This window comes from Acanthisitta chloris, unplaced genomic scaffold (assembly GCF_000695815.1).
Source record: "Acanthisitta chloris isolate BGI_N310 unplaced genomic scaffold, ASM69581v1 scaffold10903, whole genome shotgun sequence".
NCBI classification, from domain to species: Eukaryota; Metazoa; Chordata; class Aves; order Passeriformes; family Acanthisittidae; genus Acanthisitta; species Acanthisitta chloris.
Window position 1 is genome coordinate 39463 of NW_008666614.1, and position 22151 is coordinate 61613.

General features: G+C 38.4%; 1 protein-coding gene across 2 annotated transcripts in view; it reads right to left on the reverse strand.

Annotated features, from left to right (window-relative positions):
* PTCHD4 (patched domain containing 4) overlaps positions 1-22151 on the reverse strand; it is an 82309-nt gene that overhangs the window by 9533 nt on the left and 50625 nt on the right. Inside the window, exon 3 of one of the 2 annotated variants that reach the window (XM_009072202.1) lies at positions 17907-17999. The exons of the other annotated variant lie outside the window; for it this stretch is intronic. Coding sequence (XP_009070450.1) covers positions 17944-17999 — 56 coding nt within the window. The 3' untranslated portion in view covers positions 17907-17943. Of the gene's footprint in view, positions 1-17906; positions 18000-22151 lie in introns of those variants that run through there. 2 annotated transcript variants of the gene reach the window in all.

A 22151-nucleotide genomic window follows, 5' to 3' on the forward strand; every position in this document is an offset into this window, starting at 1 on the left:
AAGGTGCCCCTGCCTATGGCAGGGGGTTGGAACTAGTTGATTTTTAAGGTCCCTTCCAACCCAAACCATTCTGCCACTGTATGATGCTATTAAAAAAATGATGATTCACATGCTCTTTTGGTCTCCTTTCTTCTATGTTCCCTCTTCAGCTAATCCAACTGTCCTTGACAACCCCCTCATTCTACCCTTTCCCATCCACCTCAAAATAAATGTTATCCCAGACAAAATAAAGAAGTCCAGATATAAGCAAGAATCTCTGGGAACTGGACTAAATTGCATGGGGATCATTTACTTACATGTCACATCCCTTTGGCACATCCTCAATCTTTCATCAGTTTCTGTTTCTCATTTTGCAAACTCTCTCAGGCAAACACTGTTACCCCTGTTTACAGAGAGAGCAGCATAATGGGACCTTGATCTTGATTTAAATTAAAAATAATTAATGCTAACATGAATTTGGCATCTCTGATTTTGAATCTTATCCAGTTTTGGATCTTTTACATTGACGAGACCTTTCTAGAGCTTCACCATAAGCATCCCTGGGTAGAAGCCCAGGGTTGAGCACTGGAGATGAGCCAAAATCCTGCTAGTCCAGACACAAGCATGTTTCTAACTGAACCATAGTGACATCACTTTGTTTTCAAGGTTCGCTTGCTACAGTTCATTTTAAGGTCAAATTTTACAATTTTTCATGCCTAGAAGCTCCTCTTCTTGTTGTTAGAGGGAACTGAAATATTAAATAGTACCACACCATGCACTGAAATAGAGCTGAACATGGAGAATATTTCAATGGATGTGATTAGTCATTGGGCTGCACACTCCATTATGGGAAATTTATGTTTGAGCTAATATATATTGTTTGCAAACTGTACATAAAATTGGAATCCTGCTTAGTTTTCTGCTGTGCTTAGCAATGAACTAAAATGCTTTACACTGTTTCTCATTTAAGCCTTTTAATGGACACTGTAAACAAGAACTGCACATATGGAAACTGCTATTCATTGATGGGAGTTTAAGTGACACATAGAAGACAAGGCAATGAATCTAGATCAAGCTATTAATGATATTTTTTTACATTCATTTATGATAAAGGCATAGGATGGATTTGTGACCCTGATCAGAGCACTTCATCACTTGGATTTAATAATCCAGTAACATCCAAAAGAAAATCAGATGACTAAGGTACGTATAATGTAGTGAGACTCAAGAAAGAAAAAGACTTTTCTTAAGTGTGGATTCTCGCATCCAGCAAAAATAATATATACTTGAATGATTACAGATGAGAAAAAAATGGTTAAATAGATGGAGAAGCAAATAAAAGGTGTGAAAAGAACACATCCAAAAAATGACTAGTGTCTTTGTAAGTTTGAGCTAATGAAGAGAGTGCAGGAGTGTTTGAAGGGAGTGGGACAAGTTTCTGGAGTTACTCATGAGGCAAGTGTATAATGTCAATAGTGGGACCCAATTATGAAAGAGGAAACTTCTACCTTTCAGTGACAAGAAGCATTTGTCTGCACAATCTGAAGTTTCTGAACTGCAGGATTTCAGAATATAACAAGCTTTAAGCATGAAAAGTTCACTCATCACTTTCCCCAGTGAAATTAGTCATTGGACCAACAAAAGTCCCTTTCTTTGAAGAGACAGAAAATCACCTAGGCAAAGCTTTGTGGGGATTTATCTCCCCTTTAAAGGGATATAATCTGTCAGAAGCTCTAATGGAGCACCATCTTTTCACATTGACTGCAGATCTGGTGCTGTTGTTAGCTTGATTTGGGAAGTGCTAAAGAATGCAAGTACTGCATCTTGGCTGAAATAGCTCATTTTTGATTGCTACCCTAGGACCAAGTTCTAGCTGAGTAGAGAAGGGCTAGCTTCTACCTTGATAGTTAACAGGTCAGATCCTGTCAAGTTTCTACACTAATAATTCCTATTTGGAAATTACTCCAGCTGCTGCCACTGTGGTGCAGTGCACAGCATGTCTGCTCCTCCCTTGGTCACTGAGGTTTTCATCTAAACTACTTATCTTGATGTAAAACCACACCTTTTCTGCAATGAAGAGATAGCTCAGACCAAAGGGAGCGAACCTATCTGCTGACAGGTTGATATTTTTACAGCGTTGTTAGTGCAGGATTTGCTGACATTTGTTTACTTCAGAAAAGAGACAGGAAGGGAGAGCAGGAGGCAACATTAGCCTTTTGCTTCTGTTTGCTGGGAGTGAAGGAAATATGGGGACTGACTCAGCAATTTGAAAAACAGGTTTTAAATCTCCCTCTCCCTCCCCCAAAAGCCCAGGTTCTGCATTGCACAGGCACATGGAGTAAGGCTGTTCTGCTGCCCTTGCCAAGCCTGGGACAGCATTTAGAGCACTGCAGCACCACAGGTCTGGCTCAGGTAGTCCCACCAGTGGGACTGTTCAGGCTGGGAAGCATTGTCCTATTTGGCTGCTTCAGACACACAGGCAGCTGCCAAGCAGCTGATGCAGGGACGTGGCTCCTGCCCTGTGTTGCAAAACACAAGCTGTGCTGCTCACACAGTAACACTGCAGGGGAGCAGCAGTCCTCTCTCATATTCCCAGTTCGCCCCTATAAATTTAGCCTGGGGATTGCAGGTTGTCAATCCAGGTTGTGCAGGTTATATATATATGCTATTCATCAACCAGAGGTCCCAGAGAGGGATTGCAGGTTGTCAATCCAGGATGTGCAGGTTATATATATATATGTGCTATTCATCAACCAGAGGTCCCAGAGAATGTTGTAGATGCAGAAATTCATTCAGCTGAGCTGCCAAATGGCTATAAAGGTCTTCAGCATTCCCCTGCATGGGCAAAAGCCTTTCCTTGAACCTAAGAATTTCCACTCACTAGGTAAAGAGTGAAAAGAAAAATGAATCAAAGAGAGAACCAATGACTTATCCAATGACTAGAATAAAATCCTACTCCTTCAATTTCGTTATGAAGCTGCATTGAAAAATGACATCTGCAATATATTGATGCTCTGCCTGCTGCCCTATGACCCTCAGCTACACTCCTACCAAATTGGTTCAAACCCCTGTTACACAAATATGGACCATTCAGGAAGTTTAAAGACCTTTCACACATTAATGGAGGAAAACTGCATAGAAAGGGTCATTAAAGTCAGAGACAACAGTTTTGGATGTGGAAGCCAATACTCAGCTGGGGTCTGGGAGAGAGATTTGGGTAAGTATGACTTTACACTTGACCTGTTGAAATGTTCATTTTTAAAGCACTTGTCACAGGATGCTATCAGAAATCGTATACTGGGCTGGATAAACTCTGGCCTGAATCAGTCTGAATATATTTACATCTGTGTGTACTCATAGGGCTGACTGCATTAAAATTCACACACACAAGATGAATGAATTAAAGCTTTGCAGCTCTTCTGGCCTTCAAGTTTTTGACTTTACTAATTTTAAGTAATTGTAGTAATACCATTTAGAAACCTGTCTTTGAACTGACACAAATACTTGCTTCTTTCACTGCCTGCTCTCAGGTCCCATTTGCCCTCACCACCTGTGCAAAGCACTGATTACAAATTGATTATTTTGCCTTAGGTTGATATGGCATTGCATGCCTAAATTCCCACATGCATTGCATACATTAATGCATATCATGATCTCTGTGAGATTTTTATGGGTGTTACACAAATTTCATAGCAGGGAAATTGAGGTAAAAATAAATCTGGTTTTAAAATATCAGAAAGATTCATCAGTGAGCACTTGGCATTGACCAGGCCTTGTTGTAGCACAGGATTTTTATTAAAATTTACATGCTTAAAGCCTGATATCAACCAATATATGCATGTGTGATACTTCGGAGGTTCATACCTTGGGTGTTAGAGCAAGACACAGAACAAGTAAACCACAGAAATTCATAGACATCTGTTAAAACATGTTGCTTTCCCAATTTATAAGCACATGACTGTTGCTTTTTCTGCAAGCCATAAACTCCTTCCCCTGTGGTTTTTCAGATTTTCAAAGAGGCAGACCTGCCACCAATGAAGACTCCTTTGCTGCATGTCTCTGATTCACCCCTAGAGTCACTTGCCAGAGGACCCTGTTAAAACCTGGAATTAGAGCAACAAGCTCTTTCTCAGTTTTGTGGGGCATGGCTTCACCTTCAAGCTGCTTCTCATAGACCGTGGTGAAATGGTTGTGAACGAAGCACAAGAAGAGCTTTCTTTTCATGCCAAAACTCCCACAGACATCTCATATGCCCAGTGTTGGCATTAAAAACATGAGTGGGCTGGCTGGTGCAGGACTTAAAAAAAGCCTTTCCCAGTTAGCAGCATTTAGCAGCTCATTAATATGTCTGAAACCTGACCTTTAGCAGTCTGTCCCAGAGGGATGATCATTAAGCTTTTCACTTAATTATTATTCTGGCTAAACTCAGACTGAAAGTTTAAGGCTAAACCATGCTCTTAGAACAATATATATTTGTGTTTTGAAGAGTGTTCCTTTTGCTTGGAATACCAGGAACAGTGAGTCAGCTGGCTGCCCACTCTTTTCCCATTATTATTTTGAGTATTCATAGTTTCAGATGGGAATAACTTTGAGTATGAAATTAGTTTGAATGTGTATTTTCCTAACACCTCAAGGAGACTGGAGAGGGAGCACTTTCTCTGATGAATCTTTTGTTGTGCATAGGTCCTCATGGAGGTCATTGGAGATTCCTAATCTGCATCCATTCTAAAGAATTAATTATTTCTGGGGTTAATTTTCTGTAACAGAGGCCAGCTGGTGCAATCTAAGCATTGCTGTGGTATATTACTCCTTAAGCCTCCAAAACAGAACTCACACACACAAACCTTAATTTGCACCTGGGAATTATTTGGGAAAGCACCATGCACAGGGAAAAGCCATGCCAGGGAGCATGTAAAAAAATTAATTCCATACAGACAGTCACAGTCCTGGCCCTGTTCTGTTTTCTGGTAAAGGCTTTAGCCAAAGAGTGACAGTGTTCTGCAATTGCACCCGGACAAGAATCACATTGACATTGAATTTCCAAGTTCTGTTGCAGTACTCATGAAGAGTTTCTTCACCAAAAGGATTGTCAAGCACTGGAATTGGCTCAGCTGCCTAGGGGAGAGGTGGAGTCACTCTCCCTGGAAGTGTTGAAGAAATGACTGGTCGGGGCACTTAGTGATATGGTTTAGTTTACAAGGTGGTGTTTTGTCAAACGTTGGACTTCATAATCTTGTAGGTCTTTTCTAACCTTAATGATTCTATGTTTCTATGATTCTACCTAAATTTAATGTTTATATCTATAAACTTTAGATGTGTGCATCTTAATCCCTTTGTGGACATAATAGAAAACACCATATCTAACTCAATTTATCATGCTTTTATAGAGATGGCTTCACTTGTTGAAAGGATTTACAGCTGTACTGGTGGGAGGGCAAGGGGCTGCTTTGCTGTATAGGGTGACTGAGACAATAGTTTATCACTAGTGCCAACCTTAGGATCAAATCCTCACATGTTATGAGCTCCTCACTTCCACTTGACTTGCATTCATTAATTTCTCTGACCATAAAAACTGGCAGGGTAATGGGAATTGTGGAGATAATCTCTGCATCTGACATGCTGCTTCAGCTATCCTTCGTCTCTAAAAAGTGATTAACAGATTACCCTGTATAAGAAGCCCAATGCTATGAAAAAGAAAAAAGAGGAATGAGGAAACTGCTGCATCAAGCTCCTTCAAATCCTCTGATTTTAGTGCTTTGATGCACTTCAAAATGTTGCATTGTCTCTCATTGCAAAGAGTGTAAGGCAGTGATAGCCCAACTCCAGACTAGCCACTCTATGTAATTGCTTGGTAGTATAACTGAGAGATGTAGAAAATCTGGAAAGAAGCAGCCTGATAGTCTGTTACCAAATGAGGGTTTTGCTTGCTAAACCCAGAAAAAAAGAAAATTATAATCTACACCAGAAACAAGGTGCTCACTGTTCTCAATGAATCATTGATCTCACGGCATGCTTCATTTTATTACTTTTATGTCAGCAAAGCTTTGTGAGAAGCACTTCATGATGTGCTCTCAGTACATTGAATTTACTCAGAAAGGCAAATAACAATAAATATAAAACAAACTATATTCGTAAATCACTGCAATTTAAATGTGGGACAGAATGCAAAGTTATGTTTTGTTTTAGAAAGAGATTTTAAAATTGCTTGCCTCCTACAGGAAACTATATATCAGTTTATCTTAGTTGATTGCTTCTGAGAATGTTGCCCATTCATCCAAACAATGACATCGCAAATTGATCTTTACCTTCAGTTTTAAAGAACTAAAAGTGATTTTAGATATTGTCATGAGTTATCATTATAAGACTGAGCCAGAAATTTGTACTATTTCAGCCTATATCTCTCAAGCTGATAAATGATTGTTATAATGGTGTTTTCATTCATAAGGCTCCAACTGAACTGCACAGGCTAAAAAAGATTGCTAAGTACAAACCAAAGCACTTGGGCAAAATACAAAACTTAATTTTCTTATGACAATGTTATCTGTGGTCTATAAGATGTCCCATGTGTGGGAAATGGAAGATGTTTCTGCCCATGGCAGGGCGTTGGAACTACATGGTCTTTAAGGTCCCTTCCAAACCAAACCATTCTGTGATTCTATGATTCTAGGACTCCAAAGTGTATTTTTCAAGAGGAGTAATAAGTTCAAAACAGAGTTTCACCCATAAAAAATTGCTACATCATTTGCATTTTGTAAGTTCCTTTCATAATGTTATTCTTGCATATTAAATGCTAATACTAAGTATCTTTTCCTTTTAAATGGGAAGCTGAAGGCTTCATATAGCCATGTACACAGAGTTCTGCAGCTATTTTCTCAGACAAAGTTATTGCTGAGTACCTTATCCTTCTCCTCTCCTATTGTTACCAATTTACCAGCCTTTTTTATTGGGAAGTACACCTTCTTTGACCTTCCTTTTATAGCTAACATACCTGTAGAAGCTCTTACTATTCTTTGAGACTCTTTCCAAGTTGAGCTCCAGCTGCCTCTTGGCCTTCCTCAATGCATGTCTACACAACCAGACAATGTCCATATACTCTTCCCAGGACACCTGTCCCTACTTTGTCTTCTTGTGCATTTTCTTCTTGCCCTTCAGTTTGACTAGTAGGTCCTGGCTCAGCCATGCCTTCCTCTCGCCTTTCTTGTCCCAGTTTCTTGCACCTGGGGATTGCTCGCTCTTGCAGTCTGTAGAAGACATCCTTAAAGATCTGCCAGCTCTGTTCTGCTCCCTTGTCCCTGAGGGCAGTTTCCCAGAGAATCCTACTGACTAGCTCCTTGAAGAGCTGGAATTCTCTTTCCTAAACTTCAGGGTTCTGATTTTACTCTTCACCTGCTCCATATTCCACAGGACTACAAACTCCACCAGTGCATGACCTCTGAAGCCCAGGCTCCCTCCTATCCTGATTTCCCTGATTAACTTGCTTGTGTTGACCATCAGGTCCGATATTGTGTCCCCTCTGACAAGGCTGTCTACTACTTGGCTCACAAAGTTATCCTCCATGCATTTCAGTAGTCTCCTGGATTGTCTACAGCTTGCTGTGCTAATTTGCCAGCAGATATTAGGGTGGTTGAAGTCCCTCAGGAGGCTGAGAGCCTGCAAACAAGATGCCTCCTGTAGCTGGAGCAAGTAGGCTTCATCAATAGGCTCCCCTTGGACAGGCAGCCTGTAATAGACACCAACCACTAAGTTCCCTTTGTTGCCTCAGTCTCTGATTCTTAACCACAGGCTTTAGACTTGCTCATGGCTGTTCTTCAGATACAGCTCTTCACACTCAATCCACCTCTTGATGTAGAGGGCAACCCTTCCATCTCTCCTTCCTCTCCTGCTTCTTCTCAACAGCCTGCAGCCATTGGTAGCTGCACTCTGGTCATGGGATTCATCTCACCAAGTTTCAGGAATGGCAAATAGGTCACAGGTTTCTAGCAGCATGGCAGCTTCCAACTTCTACTGTTTGTTACCCATGAAGCATGTATTCATATAGAGGGACTTCAGCTAGGCTATCAACTGTGTCGCCTTCCTAGAAGAACACCTCTTAATTTCTTTGAGATATTTCTCTGGTGTTTTCCTTTTGGCTTCTCTTACCTCAGGGGACCCTGGTTCATCTCTGTAAGACCAAATGTGCTCCAGTGTGCTCATCTCATCTCAGAGCAACAAGCTGAGGATCCTTGCTAGCACCCCATCCCTTTTACCTTGGGCTGTCATCCCTCAGCTTGTCATGTACAGGCCAGATATTATTCCCTTTTCCTTTCAGGTCTATGACAACCTAGCTTGTCTCTGTGGAGATCTACAGGTGTCTGTCTCCTTCCATTGACTTAGAGAAAACTCAAGAAGACAGCTTCAGATGTCAACAACTCAGTTTTGTCACATAGGATGAAACCAAGTGTGTGTAAATAAAGACCACAATTATCTCTGAGGAATTGGCTCATTTGATGAGGTAGGGATTTGTACTGCATCCAAGGAGGCTGGCAAAGCTGAATTTCCACACCATGAAGTGATCAAGCAGATGGTCACATTTTGGTTCTTATGTGTTGGGGTTGCCTCTGTAGAGTATTCTGAGACCTCCTAAAAATATGTGCCGATATGGACTGAAAGTTGTTGTGGAATTATTACTGTGAGGAGGTCTGCCTTCTGCATGCCAACACCAGCTAGAAGAGATGCCCTTGCATAGTAAAGAGAGCAATATTTGATTAGCAGGAAATAAAACCATGGCATCAGCATATCATACAAATATTATGGTTGCAAACTGCCAAGAAGCCTGTTGTCAATTAATTTTCTCACAAACCAATCTGCAGAAAATTCTTCTTTGCCTTTGTCACTAGCAGAACAATGATGGCAGATTTTATTACTTCTGGAACAGCAGGCTGGGAGGTAGTGTGTCCAAGCAGGCTTGCCAGCGGCCCAGATGAAGGCAGGATGTGATCATATATCTCCTCTTTGTCTGCTTTCTGGGCTTTCAGGTAGGAGCTAAGTAAAACACTGAACAAAATGCTCATTCTCCTATTGACCTTTTTCCCCTCATTTTTATCTTTTAGAATAGGTGGTTGACAGAGAAATTTCTCAATTTCATTTTGCAGATCTGTTTGTTCAGGTGTAACTTTTTTCTTCTCCAGTGTCTACTCCCTGATTGAAGGGTGCTCAGTGTCCCCTGGCACTTGGTGACTCTCACTGCAGTGATTCTTGCAGCTTGGCAGGAAAACCAATCTCAGTTTTGCTGTGAATGATCTCACTTCTTCCATGACTCTCATTTTTGTCTCCAAGGCAAAAAACTTAATGCTGGTCAATTATCCCTGAGCTCGCCTTAAAGAGATAGCAAACTTCTAATAGAAATCACAAGGTTTTGTTCACAGGAAGTAACAATTTGAAGGTCTTGAACTGCAAAGGTAAAGAATCAAAACTAAAAAATACAGTTAGAGAAGTTAGAAGTTAAGGCAAGGGTCCTTTTTGCCTATTCTTTCAGGTTTGTTTATCAGGGAACTTGTTCACACATTCACTCCACAAACACTATGACTTGAATAAAGACTTTGGCGACATATTCTAATCTTCACAGGCACAGTTTGACATGAATATCTACTTGAAGAAGCAACTAATCAAAGTAAGATATCTGCAAACCTCTTAATTGTGGTGATATTCAACAATTTCTAGCACTGCTTTTGAAATATCCCATCATGTCTCAGTAATCATTCCCATCCACTTCTTATTTTTAACTAAAGAAGACAAATTACTTTAACCTTGTTGGTAAATATTCAGTATCCAAAGGAGCGTTTTAGTCTTATTTGAGAGTAGATTTAGAACAATGAGGAATCTTGGTGGGAATTTTTTTAATCTCTATTTTTTCAAGACTGAATTAATGCCATTATATCTCCCTTAACAATTATAGTATTGTTAAGGTTGGGAGAGACCTCTAAGATCATCAAGTCCAACCACTAACTCAGAACTGCCAAGTCCACCACTAAACCATGCCTATAAACACCACATTCACATGCCTTTTGAACACATCCAGGGATGGTAACTCCACCACTTCCCCGATGGCCTGTTCCAATGCCTGATCACCATTTCACTGAAGAAAGTTTTCCTAATATTCAATCTGAACACCCCTTGGCACAACTGTTTCCTCTCGTCCTATCACTTGTTGCTTGGGAGAAGAGACTGAACCCACCTAGCTGCAACCTCCTTTCAGGTAGTTGTAGAGAACTATAAGGTTCTGAGATTCCTTTTCTCTGGGTTGAGCCCTCCCATCTCCCTCAGCTGCTCCTCATCAGACTCCAGCACCTCAATGTCGTTCTTGTCATGAAGGCTCCAAGACTGAACACAGGATTCAAGGTGGATTTGAGGTGTGGACTCACCAGTGCTATCAATTGAGAACAATCATTGCCCTTGTCCTGCTGGCCACACTGTTACTGATACAAATTGCTGTCTTGCACCATACAGTTTGGCTTTGGTTTGCTATACATTTACAGAGTCTGAATAATACCAACTAATGTTTGTTTGCTTGGTTGTTTTATAATAACACATAGTTCTTTCCTTCCCTATTCTTAGGAGTTGGCTTTTAAATGCCTAAACCAAGTGAGATGAGGCAAAGCAAGAGAACAGAAAATGACTGGCTTGTTTGGGGATTATGTCACTCATTTGGGACTGAATCCAGTGGCATCTCAATTCAATTACTGATTCAACAAACATTGCCAGGGCAGAGTAACGGTGCCTAGATAGGCACCACCTCACCCCCAGTGCTTCTACTGTGTGGTGATGCAGAGACTGTGCTGGGCTGTGACAAAGTAGGCACTAATTCTCTCAGGTAGACAGGGAAATTAACCCTAGAACTGGATCTATGCAAGTGTAGGCACTAAAAAAATTTCCATTAGTGACATGAAGGTGGTTTTTTTCATTTTCCTTGCTTTTTTATTTTTATTTTTCTCAAGGGTCTAAAAAAGTAATTCAGACTAAACTGAACATTTTATGACAGAGTAATTTTTTTGTTTGTTTCTGGCAAGAAAGAGATGGATAATTAGACACAAGTTTTTCAGACTTAAGACTCTCCAGCTTGAACCTGAATTTTACAAATCCATGTGGAAGTTTTCCTATAGAAAATCCTTAGGTGCTTAAATGTCAGTTGATAGACTTCAAAGAAACTTCGAAAAGTACTTCAAAGAAATAGAGGACTGTAAGAAGAACCTAGACATTCCTCTGTAAGGGAAGAGCCTCAGTAAACACTTTCACATGAATTTTAGATCCTTTAATACACACAGTCCTACTCTAACATCTTCCATGCTCAGAATATGAAGTCAATGTTGGCATTCATTTTTCAGCCCGTAATTAAGCATAAAGGGAAACAACCAGCATGATGGTCCCTCAGTTCCCATCCCCAGCTGTTTTCTTTGCAATGCTGATCATGGTATGCCGTGATATTTTTTATTTACTCTTCAAAGACATCAAGCCAAAGGTAGGCACCTGAAATTCCTCTTTAAATGAAGAAATGATTAGTTGGATCTTAAAATAGGTGGAATGGATGTTCTCTGGGGACACCCAGCTCACATCACCAAGAGTTGAGGGAGTCTAGAAATCTAATTTTCAGGATGATAACTCTGGGTGAGATAACACAGAGATTTTAGGCACTCAACTTTAAAAAGTCAATTAAAAATTTATGTAGACATCTAAGTGACTGATAGGCATCTAAGTAATTTCTCCTTCTACCTCAAAGACAATTTTGAAAATTCTGCTATGTGTGCAAGTGTGGACATATTAACATACAACAATTTTCCTGTAGAAACATTTGAAATTTTATTATGCTTAGCTTCATAAAGGTCACTCTAACAATTTTCTGTTAACTTTTTTACACTAAAACAGCTTGGAAAGTACTGACAGGCTATGTTCATGGAAAGATGAGTGTACCAAGCTCATTTAGTATTTAAATGTCTTCTGATCTGCTGAAATATTTACTGGAAGCCAACCCATAATTTAGAGTAAATTTAATATAATAAAATTTGATTAGAAGCCCATACTGAAAAGTCCACCATGAGAGTTCTGGGGTGGGAAAAAAAGGTAGAATATTGTAAACATTTATCTTATAATACCTTTAACAGAAAAGCACTAAGAATGAGGCTTTGGGCTTTCACAAATTCTAGTCAATCATTTTCAAATTAATTCCTAAGGACTTTGGTCCTTCATAAGTCATTTTACTGAATGCTTCTCTTTGCTCTGAAAGGCCTTTTAAAGCTTGTGCTATTTCTGCAAATCAAGAGCCTGATCCATATCTCTTTTACATCAGTGTAATTTAATGATCATGATGTTCTGAGTACCAGCGTAGGTGTCAGGGAAATCAGGCTGATAGCATCAATGCAGAATGTGATTAACTGAGAAATATTGACCATGATAGACACAGATGTAGAACTGTGACTCAGTACAGGGGAATCCCTTAAGGACACAAGTAATTTCTCATGGTGGCTATACTTCCATCATAAATTCTAGTACCTATGCCTCATTTCATTCTTGCCAAGGTATGGCAATTACTGCAGAGTGTCAATTAACAATATGACATTTTCCTGGGAAATGTACCACCCATTAAACAGAGGCATTTGACACATGCAAGACATAAAAAGCACATGAAGAGACACTTATGATCTGGCATCTATTATTTATGGGAAAATGAAAATACAAGGACTACTAAAATAAATCACTTTATATGTCTTTGCATTCAACTTTATGCTTCTGCTTGAGCAGATCAGAGAAGGATATCAAATTTGTTGAACGTGACCTGTTCTTGATAAATTCATGTTAACTCTTTCTTACTACCTTATTATCCTGCCAGTGTTTGCAAACTGATTGTTCAAAAACCTTCTTCCCTATCTTTGTGACTTTCACAGTTAGGTTGCCCAGACTATACGTTTCTGGATCCTTCTTGTTATGCTCCTATTTCAAGATAAATATTGTGCTTCCTTATTGCCATCCTCTGGCACCTGCCTCCACAAATTCTAAGGGAATGGTTGCTAAAGTTTGCATATAGTCTCTTGAACCTTTGAAAAATAATTTTCTCAGGCTCTGCTGTGTTGGAGACATTTATCTTACCTAACAACATATGGTTACCCAAAATCACTAGGGACTCCATTTAGACACCCAAATATAAGTGTCCATGACTAGAGTATTCAAGGTACCCAAACATGACTGACAGAATTCATATTCTTAGGAAATTTTACTGAGTTCTGAAAGTATCAGGAATGTATTTGTGGAAAAGTTGAATACAATTGATCCACTGAAAAACTCCTTGACTATGTTTACTAGTGATGAAATCTGTTTTTGGAAATTTAGACATTCACTGACATTTTGGATACCTTTCAATAGAGGTTTCTTCATGTCCTTTTCATTTGGCAGCTGAAGGCCAGACAGAATATATCCCAGGGCTTCTTAAACTGCACTAGATAGCTGCATTTTAGCAGCTGAATCCCACCATTGACCTCTTGATTCAGTGGGAACCAAGAAAGTCTTATCTTGAATCATGTTGTTTAAGCAATTGAATCAACTTCTGTTGCACGAGTCATGGAAATAATTACTGTTCCTAAGTAAAATGCTTTTCTCCTTTTTCAAAAATTTAATTCTATTTTCAAATATAATATTTGCTTTAATGCTATTCCTCCATAGACAAAGCTTATATTTTGCAGTAATCCTACTGTATCTCTTAAAATTATGGTCATGCTAGGGAAAGTCTGCAGGTAATAATCCAGGTCTTGCCTGTCATTCCTCACAAGCCAAGATGGATTTTAATCACCTTGACCTTAACCTTGGAAGTCCGTATTTGAAGAATCATCTGGGTATCTAATTAGTGTTAGGTTGGTGACATTCTTATTCCACCTATTCCCACTGAAACTGAGTGTGAATTGTCAGGACATACTCCTTGTTAGACTGGACCATTCATTTGCCAGTGTGTAATATTGTGGAACTTCAGATTTATCATCTTCTTGACTTAAAATATAAACTATAAATGTAGCTCTCTGTTGATGTGATTAATTCATGTCTTATATAGAGCAATCAGAAATAAACCATGTAGTCATTTTCTGTTCTTTTGGTCTGATTTGGTTGCAGTTATTTGACAATGATCACTTTAATGCCCATTTCCCATTGATCATATCTCCTATATTCATATATACTCAGGTTATCCAGCAAATATTCCCCTTTATCAGCACCAGCTGTCAGTCATTCTCACTATATTATCACCTTCTTTTGTAGCTCCAAAATCTCTTTTTATATTTTATTGGAAATGGAGACAAGATAAGTTGGAGCTGAATCCAACATGCATTGAGTTATTTTTTTGCCACTGTCTCTACTGAAGTGTGCTACAGGTTATTGAAGCCTAGATTTTTAAAGCTGTGCTATACAGTCATGTTTGGTGGGTGCCTCTATATCATTACATTAAACAATGACCTGGAATGGACACCAAAAAGCTATTTGCCATATTTCTGGTTGTCAGAGAGGTTCCTGGCACGGGTTTGGTCTGGGCCAAGTAGAGTTCTGACTAATAGTTCCCAGGCACAGTTTAGGATGTATTATATGATGTATTATAGAACTGTTCCAAAGAGGAAATTTGGATATGGCCACCCTCTTGAAGGCTAGGAGAACTGAAATATATGGATGTTGTCAGATAATGCCTGCTGGCCTCCAGGACGAAGAATAAACAGTGGCACTGTCTTGGTGATTGGAATGGACACAGCCATTGTTTCCAGAGGTTGTTAGAGGCATAAAAACCTAAAAGAATGGGAATCCAAGCTGCTGCTGCTGCTGCTGCTGCTGATTGTTTTCTACATATAGATTCTACTTAGGATTAAATAGAGTCTAATTTTAGAAGACTGCAGTCTTCTAAATCAGGACAGATGAATTATGACTCAACAGTGCATATTTCATCCCATTGACTACAAAGAGAACCTACAATGACCTGCTGAGGGAACCAGCTCAGACAGCTACACTATGTAGATATCTCACCCTTTATTTCTTCTGGCTTCAGAATTTCAATTTTACCTTCTAATTTGTTTAATTTGATTGTTTTGTTTTGGTTATTTGACAAAGTTTTTACAGCTCAGCAAGAGTTAATTGCTGTCAAAATACTGAAACCAAGAGACTTAAACCAAATAAAACAAGATCAGGATCAGTCTGCTGTCTTTCAGGTTTTCTGTGATAATAAATGCTTTATTGTGTGTAATTTCTTTTCAGTCCTCATTAAAAAAATTCCTTCATCCAGTTACCCTATTTCTTTCCTGTTTGTCTAGTTAACACTTTGCATAGGAATTATGATCAATGTACATATTATCTGTTCTCCTCCTGGAATTTCTCTCAAACTTTTTACTGTCTTAATGATATTACATTTCAGAGCCTGCCTAACAATTCTAAGGCCTTTCTAAATTATTATTTTCTGTAGATGAAGACCAAAGAGCTATAACATACTCCTTGGAGTAGTAAATTCAATCATGTATTAATAAATACTCACTCTCAATACACTCCTTGCCTTTAAATTCTTGAATATTTCTCCTCTATTAGTCAACAGACTCCCAAGCTGTCTCAATTCAATTGCTTGTTCAGACTGTCAGAATAAATAATTAACACAGTTCAGTAATTCTGCTCTTTTTCTCCCTGTAACAGATTGGGAGAGGTGTCTTATGAATAAAAAACTCCTCTGATTTTTCCTAAATCTTCTAAAGGTGCATGGGAACTTAACCCTCACCTATCAGTGGGATAAGATATCCAAATACATTTGAGGTTCTGTGTTTTTGTTGTATTCAATTACCTTTCCTGGACTAAGAGTAATTTTCTCTCTGATTTGAAGGTCTAGAGAAGATGTTTGTTTTATGTGTTTGTTTTCATGTGTTTTGCTTTCATGTTGTTGAATGGGCAAACCATAAACATTTTTGCAAATCTTAGACACAGCCCCTTGGCACAATTTAAAAAAAAACCCAAGTGAACCCTTCTGCAAAGAGGCTGAAGTATTCTGCAGTGGATGAAATTGTCAGTAATCCTTTAAAACAGAGAGGGGAGATGCAAGTCTCATCTAATATCTGGCTTTGCTTCTTCTAGTTCATTGATCCCTTTTACTCACCTTCTCCTCCCTTGTTAGCCATGATTCTCCTTCAATGTTAGGAAATGGACTTTAACTTTGCTGTCATACAGCTATCATAGGAGTTTCTATGTAACTCCTGCATGGGATGCCAGACAACCCCACAGCCCCTCTCCAGTTCTCCAACAGACTCCTCTAGAGCAGAAGCCCTGTATAAAGTTTTCTCCCTGTCAGGCAAAACTTTCCAACTTAGACTCATGCAGCCCAGCATTTATCAGCTTGGCATTAAAAGTCCTAGAATATTTTCAGTCCCAGTCTGAATTGTTTCAAATTATTGACTTTTTGGGATTGTTCAGTCATTGAAAAGCATTCACAGAAATAAAAGCCTTTTCCCTGGAAAAGCCCACTTGGAGTCTGAGCTTCATTATCAGGGCTACCATAACAGTTTTGACATAGAGAGGGACTTAGGTAATCTCCATGTGTAGATTTAATACTTAGAAAGAGGAAAATATGTAAGATGACTATTTGACAATGACTAGAGAAAAGGCCAAGAGCAGAAGTAGATAAAATAGATAAGAATTAATATTGACGGCAGTAGTTGTCAATTAGGAAATACCAGATAATGTGGTTGGGTTTTGTTTTTATGCTCTGTTTTATGCCATATTAAAAAGCTGTGGAGGCAAGAATTAGATTTTCCGGAAATCTAGAGTTTCCAGAAGACCGGAATGATCCAAAGGCTCACTGGTTCATGGGGACTACCTGAAGTCACTCTCAACAGCACTAGCAGGCACCAAGTTTCATAAGTGATGTTTCTTTAGCCAATCCACTCACAAGTGGTGTTCCCCACTGCTACCTGCTTTTCTCTACTAATTTTTCTGAACAGCAATAGTTCAGAGCAAATGAACACATTTGGCCAGTCTTTTTCCTCAAAATGCAAGAATGTCTTTTCCACCTTTTTCCTCCTGCATCCTCCATTTCAGCTTGCATAATTAATTTGCTTACTGCAAGAAATTCTTAGAAAAAAATCAGCTGTCAGTGCAATACAAAGTTCTTGGTGCAATACGACAATGTCCCAGGGTGAAAATTTAAAAGAGTAGTGTATGTCTTAGAATAAAACCAGCATCTATCTTAACTAAAATGTCTGGAAGTCAAGTTTGTCAATCGGTGTTCAGCAAGCATTTTCTGTAAGGTCACCAAATATTGGCAGAGTCTTGTACGCATCAAGAACAAAAGGAGCAAATACAAATGGAAAAGTTTGACTCAAAAAATTTGGCATTTGCTTGATTTGTAGCTGTGGAAAAGAGGAGATCAAATAATGCTATTTTTCTCCTTCCTATCTTTCCAAAGATGAGGTGGAGATGTGAAGGAGCATGATTTTTCACATTTTTTTGCAAATGGTTACTTTGATCTAAACATGTAATTCAGCTTGGAGACAAATTTACAGCATCTTAGGGTGGTTGTGTGCTTTAAGATGAATTTAAATCAAAAAAGGTCACACATTTACTAGAGAGGTTGGAATTTGAGAGAAGGAGGGGTGACAAAGTATGTCCTACCAATACCATGGTTCAACCCCTGTGTGCGTTGTGTCACGAGGCAGGCAAAGCTTTGCAGTCTCTCTTCTGCTTTTCTCTTTTCTTACTCTTGGACCACATTGCCAACATTTTTTTTATTTTATAAGAGGAGATAGGGAAATCCCAAAGCATTTCTCCTTCAGATATAATGCTAGCAAAACATATTGCAAGTTTTTGTAAAAATGGGTTTGGAAAACACTCTCTTAGATTTAAACAACTTTTTAGTTCACTGTGTATTTCTTCTGCAAAACTGATCTAATTGTACTGGGCAAGAAGGTGTAAATTGGAACTGAAGCAGAATACTGCTCATAGCAATTCATTTTTCTTTCTGATAATGTTAAAATCTTGCACAGTGAAGTGTCCTAAATTCAGAAAGAACTCAAATTACCATGAAATACCATTTTTAACAATGGACCATTAACTCTGAAAAGCCATTTGGCAGTAAATATATTTTACTAAAATATTGTCCAAAGACATCTGTCAGGATTAGAAATGCATTAGCATTGGTTCTTTATAGCTCAAAGACTATAATATATGTTATTTGAAGAGATTCAAATGTGGGGGAAGGAAGAAGTTCTCTGTTATGACATTAAGCTAAACAAAAATGTAATTGCAAAAATAGCCAAGGGTATTCAGCTGCAGTGTTGTGGTAGTGGCACCAGCAATGCAATCAGTTCAGAAATGTGAGGGCGTAGAGAACACTAAGAGCCTGAAGCAGGAAGAAATATCAGCCCACTTTTCTTACACAACATAGCTAACACATGTAGGTGAACAGAGAAGATATGTTTCCACAAAATTAGCTGCACACCCACAGCAAATCTCATTCAGAGTAAGACGGCACAGTATTTCAAGAAGCTGTGCTTAAAAATAACAGTTCAGACTATCAGTCAGTGAGATAAAACAAGTTATTTTCTATCAGAAACCCATATTTTGGTTACATTTTTCAAGGGATGTGTTAATTCTTTTACTGTTTCCAGTTTCAGGTAGCTGGAACTTTTAATCAATCCCATATTGGTTAAAATTTCAGATGCCTAGCAGTTAAAATGTCTTGGGTTTTTTGCCTAAAAACAAGTGTTTGCTGAAAAGCAGAGTCAACAGTTTTCTCTAGTTGCTTTTTTTTTTTTTTTTGTCAAACAAGCATTACCCTGGGGGGGGGGAAAGCATGTGCTTTCATGTAGAAATTCTTTAGCTGAGAATGCTTTCAGCAAATAATTTTCTGATCAGCTAAGCTTTAGAAAGGAAAAAGTGAGGAAAGATAAATGCAAATCCCCCAAACTGGCTTGCATAAATGCCATAATGAAGTGTGGCTTTGTGTCATAATTCCTCAGCTACTGCCTTGTGGTTTCAGAGCATCTAGAAGTGTCTGGAAATGCAGATGTCTCTACTGCAATAATGGGTCAGTCTATAGAAAAGACAAAGTTACGGACCCCAACAGTATTTGGGTGTCATCTTCTGTGTCTTCAGCCAAGGGGAAAGGGATCTACATCAAAATTATCACTTCTGCTCCCTCTTTGGGCACTGGAGAGAGAAAGGAAACCCTCTAGGTAACTAAGGTAGGTACAACTATTTAGTGAGAAATATTGAGAAGTACTTGATAATAATTATAGTTTCTTTATTTCAAAATAATATCCAAAGACTTAATCATGATAGATAATGCACATGATTTTTTTTTCTCTCAAGTTCCCCATTCTCTTCCCTGTAATGACTGACCTTCTTAAAGAGATTAATGTCTCAAATGAGTCTTTATGAAGACTGATGTGCAGGCAAGATCTGAAATTTTGAAGTATCACAAATCTTAGAGTTCAGAGTCTGAGAAAAATTAAATAGACATAGTGTGTGTTTCAAGAGAGAGTAGTGTAAATGCTTGGATGTGAAACCAAAGTGGCTAATCTTAATAGTTAATACTTGTGACTTGAAAATGTATTCCATCAGAGTTTTGAAATTCTACATATATTGTTTGCCATGTAGCATACAGTTTGGGATGAAGGAACCTTTAGAGGTCACCCACAAGCAGGGACTTCTTCAACTAGATCAGGTTTTACATAGGCTTTACCCTCATTGTAAAAAACTTCCTTGTTACATCTAATCTAAATGTGCCCTTTCAGTTTAAAACCATTACCACTGTCCTATTGCAACAGGCCCTGCTAAAATATCTGTCTTCATCTATTTTAAAAGCCCTGATTTTCCTTAGAGTCTGTCATGTCGCTGTCCAGACCTACTGACTAAGAGTTCAAAACATAATGGTGAAGTAACTGTCTGTAACTGACAAAGTAACTGAAGATGTCTGGAACAACATCAGGTATTTAAACTCTTTTTCTAGTAAAAAAAAAAAAAAAGTAAAAATGGTCTTAAACACAGAGCCACAAGCAAAGTCTGCAAATAAACAGCAAGGTTGTTCTAAAACATCACTACCAGTTTAAGGTTCCCATTCTGAGTGACTATGAAGTGTGACATTACTTAAATATACTGCACATCATTAAATTTGAACATTGCTCTAGACTCTAGGTTGTGGTTCAAGAAAGCATCCCATTAGGAAATACTTAAACATGTATTTAAGTGATTGGATTTTAATGCATGTTTAAAGCTAAGCATGAACAGAGATGGGGCTATGTCTGTGCTTAAATACTTTTCTGAATTGTCATCTCAATTATACCATCTTAAACCCAAGTACATCTGCTACATTTTCTTAAACTACTTTGGATTCACTTCTGTATAAATGATCTCCATTGGTTCAGCTTCATTTTATTCAAAGTAGATCTCTAGTCATCTGAGAAGTTGCACCAAGGATGAAGTTGTCCTAATGGAAATTAGAGAAGGGGTGATTTTTCCCTGTCATATCCCTTAGGCAATACAAATAAGCTGCCATCTTTAGCAATTCTCTACAGAACTCTCAAACATGCCTATGGTGGAAACTGGAGGTAAAACTTTCGTGAAAAACAACCTAGAGGAGACCAAAAAGATTTTCAAGCATACTTAAAATGGTTGGGGTTTATTTTGGATTAAAACCCCCTGAGAAGAAAAACATTCAATATATAGATTGGCTACCGGAAAAAAAAAATCTCTTTTGTTTTTAAATATATTGGATTTAGCTTCCTTATGAAATGTTTGTTGTGTTCTCTGTGCTTCTTTTGAGCCTGTAGGGATTTTTCAACCTCGTTAAAATGTGCCATCTGCTAGAGACATCCGTTATAAAATTACAACAGCATAAATTTATGTGCCTGCTTCATTCTTAGGAGAAACACCAACACCTTGAAGTTAAAAGAAAATAGCAAGATTTTAGAGACTAGCTTTCTTAAATTTCATTTCCTCAACAATACAGACAAATAAGTCAAGTTCTAACTAGCACTAAATAGAGAAAATAATTTCCCTTGTGAGGTCAGCTAAGATTATATGTTACTTCCATCCCAATTTCCAGTTCGGAAAAAGCAAAAATTTTGTTTGGCTCCTCAAAGCATGGGATAAATAAATAAATAAATTAAAAAAGAAAGTGGATAGAAATATTCTCAAATGCATAAAAGATTGTACCTTTACTAATATTGTTATTTGATAATATGGCAGTCAAAGGCTTGTGCTACTTTGCACTAAGGAAGACATTTTGCATAAACCTGGCTCTTGGGAGATCATATATGTGTTGGGGCATGTTTTATTCCATTGCATTTATACATTCTTCCATGAGAATAACACCAGATCCCCCACAGGGTGTGAGAACAATGTAACTCAACAGAGTTAACTGGAAGTATTCCTATTCATGTCAGCCAAACAGCTAATCCATAGATTATTTTTTTCCTTTTGGCAAAAACTGCCAAGAAATAAATAGATTAAAATGATAAGTCATGGAATATTCTCTGGTTGTGGTGAATGATGCTGAATGCAATTATCACAGAATTCTGCAGCAAAGCTTAGATCAGATTTTGCTCTCATAGTTTAGCCTCCCAGACTTCAGCTTCATTGCTCAGAGTTGTACACAATTCATTAATCCAAAAATGGACACAATAAAGTTTTAGAGAGACCAAAGAATAAGTTCAGTTTACCAGGAATGGTGGGGATTCTGTCTCACTGTAATGGAGATCATCTCTTTTCAGCATGTTTTCTTCTAGCCTGAGTTGACTGTGTCTCAAAAATGCCACCAGCAAAACTCAACAGAATTATTTTCACAGACAGAAGAAGTCACAATGAAAATTGTTACGAAAATAGCAATCCAATAGCAAAAAAAGGAAGACAAGATCCAGATACTTGTATGAATAGTGATGGAGTAGCAAGTGATGATTAATGCTGAAAAAGACCAAAGCTGCTGATTTTTGTACTGCATGGTTTCAAATAAAGGCTCATCCTGCTTAGGTCAGCAATAGCCTAGGGATGGGGAGGGTAAGATAACATGCTTCTTCCTGGCTTTATCCACCCAATTTTAGGCAATTGAATGTACCCAGGCTAATATTTTTTCTCCAGTTGCCCTTATGATCACTGGGAAGGGAGAGGTTACTGAGATCAGAAACACCTGCTGGGGATCCCTCTTT